Source organism: Nanorana parkeri, unplaced genomic scaffold (assembly GCF_000935625.1).
Source record: "Nanorana parkeri isolate BGI_ZX_2015 unplaced genomic scaffold, ASM93562v1 scaffold106, whole genome shotgun sequence".
NCBI lineage: Eukaryota > Metazoa > Chordata > Amphibia > Anura > Dicroglossidae > Nanorana > Nanorana parkeri.
Window position 1 is genome coordinate 1,532,297 of NW_017306374.1, and position 8,336 is coordinate 1,540,632.

The following is an 8,336-nucleotide window of genomic DNA, read 5'->3' on the forward strand; positions in this document are numbered from 1 at the left end:
TAGATCTACCAACAGCTATGTACTGAAAGGGCCTTCCTGACTGGCTACAATGTTATTGGATAGTTTAGGCAGGTTATCATATTATATAGTTTTGGTAGTCGAATTGTAATTGGGGGCTGGAGGAATCAGCCAAATTAAAGGAGAATTAATGAAATACACCCTTCCCCATACATAGAGCTGATGTGTGGCACTGCAACTGTCACACGTCGGCTCTATAGATCGATAACTGAGCAATCACAAACCACTTATGGTTCAGTTCATGATCTTCTCCCTGCAGAGAGCAGTAACTGTCAGTCCCCGCTCCCGGCAGGGATTTCCCCCTCGCCTTTCCATTTCTGTAGAGAGGCAGAGCCAGTTGTCAATCAGGCAGCGGGGGGGATCCCGTCAATATTGTGGGGATCTTTCCGGCTGCAGCAGGGCTCTGCGCTTTCAGCATATAGGGAAAAACTGCCCGCTTTTTGATGAGTTTTGGCTATAGTTCTCTCTTAATGCTGGCCACGTGTGCATTGATATGTTCATACAACTGATCATTCAATGCGACTAAACTGATCGAATTTAATATAAAACAAAAGATCCTCCATTGAGTTGATTTAGTGAATTCGATTGATTCAGACTTTGTCGATAGCTTCTGAATGATCAAGCGAATACCTTGCGTGTGTCAGAGGACTGATCATAATAGAGATTAATCAAATAATTGTTTCTAATATATTGTTTTGATTAATCACTAACAGCTTGTATTTTCTATTGATTTATTTTCAGTCCACCGCTAAGTGCAAAATAATACCATAGAGTTGATCTGTTAAACTTCCACCCAGCCATGCACTGGGTGATTGCCGTTCACATGGCATTCCCACCAATAGATGGAGCTGAAGAGCATAGGAAATTCCGATGCTCTTCAGCTCCATCCAATGGTGGGAATGCCATGCGAAAGTCATATGGCTTGGCGTATGATTTATAAATCAGCCCCCATGTGCGTTGCGTCATTCAATATTTTAATAAATCCTTAATCGATTGTGTGCAATCACTCGTACCTAGATCAATGACAAATTGATACATCTATGTCCGCCATAAATAGCCTAAACTGAATTGTGTGTTGTACATTTACAGTCCAATAAATGTCCTCTAACAGTCTTGTCCAGGCTGTACAACACTGGATCATGACATCAACCTCTAAGCAACAATTTCTGCATATTACTAATGACCACTTCAGTATATTCCAATAATCCCCTAAAAGAGTCAACAAGAAGACATATAAATGTGCAACCAGTTTATTTTCCACTTGGCAAACATTAACACTTGCTTATTGTTTCATAATAATACTATATTGGTATTGGAAAGAAGATGCGTCTTTCCAGAGCTAGAATCCCAATTTATCCCTAGGAATTGTGTGATCTTCTGTATGTATGTGGACTTAAGGCATTCTTGTACATGTTCTTGTAGATCTTTTCCATACTCTCTTCAAAGATGACCCTGTGGCTCTTCCCCTTGTATGCTGAAGCTTTATTGCACCAGAACTCCCCATTGTCTAAGTGCACAGAGGTATCATGTGTGTATGGAAGACTGGGGAGGAAAGAAGACAGATAATCTTGTCATTTCACAGAATAATAACACAAGGAACGAACCGTTAAATGTAGGACAAACTATGTTTGTGTATGAGGCTTTAAAGAGACCCTGTTGCCAAACCGTTCATTTCAACAATTTGGCTTCCATTACATTAAATGTAAATTTTTACGCAGGGGTGGACACATTAATATGGAATTCAGGAGTCAGCAGGATTTTTATAGGGGCCAGCTCCATTGACAACTAGAGGAAACCTCAAAAGTTAGGCACCGGCTGTAATTTCTAAGGATCACTCGCCATCTGGCTCCTGGGTTTTGTCCAGCTCTGATTTAATGTATTTTATGTATGTTTTTAACCTGTAAAAGTCTCTCTTGTGTATGCCAGGACCAGCTGTGGGCGCACGCTGTCAGAACAAATAGTGACGAGTTGTTTCACCTATAGCAGCCGCTGTTTCCATAAGGCAAACACGCCTACCAGTAACTGGATGCCCACAGGACTTAAACTATATGTTCTGAACAGGTGAAGCCACAGGCTGGCCAGAGGTGCTAAACTGAGGTACGGACTGAAGTGGAAAGACACTACCAGAGAGTAATCAGGGACGATCTGGAGTCAAAGGCTGCAGCCAGCAATACAGGCTGCCTGAACTACACAGGCTGCCTGACAGTGTAGACATCCAAATGTCCTTAGACCGCTGCTGGGCACCACCTTCCTTGATGTGAAGTCTGCAGTCCCAGAGCTGTAATTCAAGTGATACTATGCTTCGCTCATCCCCCCAGCTGCTACATAAAAAGGGAGGGGCAGGGGAGCTGGGCCTGTCCAGAGGGTAATTAGAAACTCCCAGAAAAGGAGAGGGCTGTGATGTGCAAGGAGGGAGGGGGCTGTGCTAGGGAATTGACTCTTCTGGAGCAGTCACATTTTCTAGCAAGTTCAAAGGCACATTCAAGTAAATAAAAAATATCTATATAAAAGAAAAAACACTGCAAGTAAGCATTTAAAAAGCTTGATTCTTCTGTACTTTTACACACAAATTTATTTATTGAAGTTAATGACAGGGTCTCTTTAAGGAAACCTATTTTGCGAGCATAGTGGCTACCATCAATGTTATCTATGAAAATTCTAGTTGCCTGACTTCTTAATGGGCCTCTTGCTTTAATACTTCTATTTCACTTCAAGTAGGCCGATAAGGACTTCTAAATCCCCTTGGAGTTTCCTGATATGCATACTTGCTTCAAGGGATCATATTGAAGCTAGAGGGTGAACTTAAAGTGTAATTATGGAAAAAATAAAAAATGACATATAAAATGCAGTCTATCAATAGCATTGACACAGCAGTTTTTTATTTTCTTGAGCAACTTTTGAGTCTACCTGTAACAGTTCTATTACCTGTTGATCCTGCAAGCAGATATGTTATTTTCCTCTTCCTGTAAAAGGGTGATAATGCTTTTGGTACAGAACTGAAATCACCTAGCAGCGTTGCCACCCTGTACATGGGGTAGTCTTAGATAGACATGTAGTTTTAAATGAACTTTAAGTAAAAGTCAAACAAATGAAAGCTTATCAATTGCAGAGAAGGGGACACAGTGTGCCTGAGAAGCTCTGTAATATTACAGAGAGTGCTGGGTCTACTCTGGCGCCTATTAGATTGAACAGCTATAGTTAGACTCTCTGTTTAACTATTTGTAATAAGACATTGGAGGTAAGGCTATGGAATGGAGATTGTTATTGCAATTTCTATCTGACTGAATTTCTATTTCTGTGCCTTCAAGCGGGCTTTAAAATATTTAATACAACAACATAAAATATGTTACTATAACAATTAAAAAACTCAGCGATGTTGCCAATAAAAGTCAAGAAAATCTGTGATTCAGGGAGGCTACTGAGATAGAGTACCTCACAGACAGCCCTCCAGGCAAAGGATATCTCCCAGATCCTGCAGAACAAAGCCACACGGCCTCCAAACTTCAAGTAATAAAATAGATTTTTACAACCAGTAGATTTAATTAAAAGGAGTTGTTACCTAAATAGACTGTACAAGCGGGAATGGCTCTCCGAGGACTGTAAATGTACAGTCCCATTACACAAAAAGTGTGCCCAGAGGCAGAATGACTAGATAAAAAGGGAGCATGGCGAGAGTCTCTGTCTCAGCTGTTCCAGCCTGTGACAGGAAGCAGCCAGGTAAAGGGATTACAGTCTCTATACTGACATTTACAGGCATAGCTGTGCTGCCACTGACGATGAGGTAAAAGGCTGATGCAAAAGGGGCTCTACACAAAGAGCATGTATTAGCAATAGAAATGCTGAATTGTGAGACAAAATTACGAACATGCTAAGAGAAAATATAAACAACATCTTTGCAGTGAAACCTTAAATTTCTTTTGCAATATTATAATATAATAAATCAAAGTATAACTAAAGCCAATTGCCCCATTGGGAACACATATAGCAATACAAACAGGAAAAAGGTTATAAACCCTCAACACTCTATCCATAAAAGGAAAAAAATAGATTTTTGTATTCACTGTAAAATAGTTTCCCTCGAGTCCATTGAGAGGTAGAGGAAGTCATTAGATGCTGGGTTATACTGCTACAAGGAGCAGTATAACCCTGGACACTGGAGGACCGGACACTGGCAAACAAAAAAAATGTTGGCCAGCCCAGGATAACCCCTCCTACTCACAGCATGCCTCAATCTGTAGCAAAGCAGTGCCAAGAAAATCATCATAAGCACAGAGGGGAGAGGCTTGTCAGTTTACCTTTGTCTTTGTTTTCTATCTCATCCATTGACACAGAAAGTCAGTAATTGTCAGGATGTCCAAAAGCAGTCCAAACGATCAGAGGGCAACACAGCAAATAAAATGCTAATAAGCCCATCGAAAACGAAAAAAACAGGGGACTGCTTGTAGCTCAAAAAGCCACCTGACAGACCTTATCCCCGAAGCTGGCAACAGATGAGGCCTGAACAGAAGACCAGGTACCGACCATGCAGATCTGGAAACAGTAGCCTAATACCAAAGAGCCCAAGAGCCACTCAGTAATGTAGTAAAATGTGTCTTGACTGGCAAAGGTTGTAACTTGATTCTTTAGATTATAAGCTTGGATAATGGTCTGTCTGAACCACCAAGAGATGGTGAAAAGAGAAGCTGGTTTACCTTAATGAGGACCATTGAAATGACAGAGAGAGAGTCAGTCTGTCTGAAGGAATCTGTGGCTGAGAGTTAGACCCTCACAGCTCAAATCACAACCAGACAATGGAGGGAAATCTTCTTGTGAACTGGAGCCGGACTGGGGGACAGAAGAACCATATCCTGGTTGAGGTGAAAGGCTGAAACTACCTTGGGTAGTAAGAAAGTTATGGGCCTCAACACCAGCTTGTGAAGATCAGAAAGGATTATTTACAAGATAAGACCACCAGCTCAGACACTCGCCTTGTAGAAGAAATGGCTACCAGGAATGCCACCTTACAAGTGGAAAGAGGAATATGCCTGATAGGTTCAAAGAATGTTTTATGCAGTGCTAAGAGAACCAAATTCAGATCCACAGAGTCACAGTGAAATTAACAGAGTAAGCGACATGGGTGACACCTGCACAAAGATTTTGATCAATGAATGAGAAGCCAACAGTCTTTATAACAAGACAGCAAGAGCAGAAACCTGACTTTTACTGGTGCTGACAAATGTTGTTTCAAGGCCCATCAGCAAAAAGGCAAGGATTCTTTCCACGGATAATTTCCTGGAGTGAAAGCCTAGCAGCAAACATGCAAGTTGATAGACTTTGCGAGAAGTAAACCTCCTACCAGTTATCGTTGTGGGAATAACCAATGCTGAGATGCCTTTGTCCCTTAGATCCTGGGCATCAAAAGCCATGTCATTACAGCCAGTGTACCCAAAGCAGCATGGGCAACCAGTATTCGAGAAATTCCAAACGATTTGGAAGAGCCCACAGAGAATGCACCAAGACCTTTATTAGGTCAGAGTACCACATGAGCCTGGGCCAATCTGGAGCTATGAGAATCACAGGAATGCCCTCCATCTCAATCCTGCAGAGCAGACAAGGAAAGCCATAAATCAGGGTGTACTGATCTCACTGAGCCAACAGAGCATTCACTGCTTCTACTAGAGCCTTGGTTCTCAACAGGTGGGTCGTGACCCAAAAGTGGTAAAGCAAAACAAACGACAAACGCACTCAACAATTTGTTACCAGTTATACAGTAAGGTGCACACGAAATGGGCTTTGAACAGTAGAAAGGCATCATGGCACAAGATGATGCCTTTCTACTGTGACCCAAAAGTGGGTCGCGACCTCGTGTTCAGTGGGCCAACGCATGCCTTTCACTTTTCTAGGTGAAGGGCTCCTCAGCCTGCCCCTAGCGCAGCACTGTCAGTTCTCATGCCCAGCAGCCATTGAAAATATATGCTGCACGGTGGCAAATGTCAGCTTGAGGTGAGGTGGGATGGGAAGGTGCTATGGCTGCGAGGGAGCTCCATTCATACATGCATTGCTCACAGCTTCCTCACGTGTAGTGTAGTGGTGCCTGGAATGGAGTGATGCCACACTCTGGTTCCCGGCACCTCTACAGGGCGCACAAGGGAGCTGTACCAGCAATGCACATATGGATGGAGCTCTGTCATAACACAGCAGCCCACACTGGACCCCAGGCTGAGATCCACTCCAGTTCTCGTAAGATAGGGAGACTGGGTGTATCTGAAATTAAAAAAACTAAAACATTTTTTAGAGTATGTATGTGTGTGAGAGAATGTGTCTGTGGTTGTGTGTGTCTGTCAGTGTTTTTGAGGGCCTATTCACACTAGTACAGTGCGTTAATCGCACGTCCCGTGCGATTAATGCAGTGTACGACGCCAAATTGCACATACTGCAAATTCTGGTGTGGGAGGTGTGTTGCATTGCCATTTATTTGAATGGTACGCCAAACGCACCTCCCACCCACAGTTAGATCGCCTACACCGGAACGTGCAGTACCACAATGCTGCTCGTTTCAGTGAGCTGCGACTTGGGTCATGACTTAATGACCAAGGTCAAATGTGGGTCCTGAGGTTACACAGGTTGAGAACCACTGTACTAGAGGATCCCTGTACCTGGAGACAAACCTGTCCAGTTTGCTGTTGAACTTGGAGGCCAGGACCTCCACATTTGGCATTCCTCACCTGTGACTGTGTCCTGGAAGGATGGACCATTCCCCCGGTTCCAGACACTGCCGGCTAAGGAAGTCTTCCTGCCTACCTCAGCCTGGGATGTAAACAGTGGACCTGAAGTGCTGCCCAGTACAGGATCTGCACTACCTCGGTCTGATTGAATCTGGATCAGATTATTATTATATCGGATTATTATTATACAGGCTTTATATAGCACCAACAGTTTGTGCAGTGCTTTACAATATAAAAAGGACAGTACATTTACAATACAAGTCAAGACAAAATGTTAAGCAGGGCCCTGCCCATGAGAGCTTACACTCTAAAAGTGAGGGGCAACTGATACACGAGGAGGTAGCTGTGTGGGGAGGAATTGATTAAGAAAGTGATTGTTCTGTAGTTAGTTTGAGGCAGTATAGGCTTCCCTGAAGAGATGAGTCTTTAGGGATTGCCTAAAGGCAGACAGAGTAGGAGATAGATGGACAAGCTGGGGTAAAAGAGTTCCAAAGAATGGGAGAGCAGAGGCGGCTCTTTAATTAGGCAAATTAGGCGGTCGCCTTAGGCCTCGCGGCCGCCTAGTTTGCCCTGTCAGGACGGCAACCAGGTAGCGTTGTCAGCTCTCATCCACGTAGCTGTCAAACTGAGACTCTCAGTTTGACAGGGCTGAGAGCTCATCCATTACCTCGATCGTTGGTGTGGATCATCGGCTCGTTATCTGCACGGAGCTCCGCCCACCAGCCAATAAGAAGAGACCTCACCCCTCCCATCCACCACACGAGGATCTCTGGCTGGGAGGGCGGAGTTTAACTGCAGAAGCTGATGGAGACGCCCTCAAGACACGGCCAGCACAGCACAAACAGTACTGGAGTGGCAGCCTGGAGAGCCTTGTGGAAAGCAGGTGAGAGCCCTTTGGAGAGCCCTGGTTTACACAGAACCCTGCTACCCTGGTAAGGCCCCCTCAGAGCCCTGGTGAGTCCCCACAGAGCCCTGGTCTGTGGGGTCTCACCAGCCTGGATAGACCCCTTCAGGGCCCTGGTAAGACCCCACAGACCAGGGCTCTGTGGGGTCTCACCAGCCTGGATAGACCCCTTCAGGGCCCTGGTAAGACCCCACAGACCAGGGCTCTGTGGGGTCTCACCAGCCTGGATAGACCCCTTCAGGGCCCTGGTAAGACCCCACAGACCAGGGCTCTGTGGGGTCTCACCAGCCTGGATAGACCCCTTCAGGGCCCTGGTAAGACCCCACAGACCAGGGCTCTGTGGGGTCTCACCAGCCTGGATAGACCCCTTCAGGGCCCTGGTAAGACCCCACAGACCAGGGCTCTGTGGGGTCTCACCAGCCTGGATAGACCCCTTCAGGGCCCTGGTAAGACCCCACAGACCAGGGCTCTGTGGGGTCTCACCAGCCTGGATAGACCCCTTCAGGGCCCTGGTAAGACCCCACAGACCAGGGCTCTGTGGGGTCTCACCAGGGCGCTGAAGGGGTCTAACCAGGCTGATGAGACCCCCACAGAGCACCGGTGAGAACCCATGGAGCCCTGGTGCTGTTGAGACCCTATCTCGCCCTGGTGAGACCCTACAGAGCCCTGGTTTAACCAGGGCTCTGTGGGGTCTCATCAGGGCACTAAGG

The 8,336-nt window shown here is 45.4% G+C and overlaps 1 protein-coding gene across 1 annotated transcript in view; it reads right to left on the bottom strand.

The window, feature by feature from the left end:
- Positions 1-1,273: 1,273 nt before the first annotated feature.
- Positions 1,274-8,336, bottom strand: part of SPATA6 (spermatogenesis associated 6) — a 52,479-nt gene continuing 45,416 nt past the window's right edge. Inside the window, exon 6 of the mRNA XM_018553016.1 lies at positions 1,274-1,560. Within this exon, the coding sequence (XP_018408518.1) occupies positions 1,377-1,560 (184 nt within the window). The 3' untranslated portion in view covers positions 1,274-1,376. The remainder of the gene's footprint in view (positions 1,561-8,336) is intronic.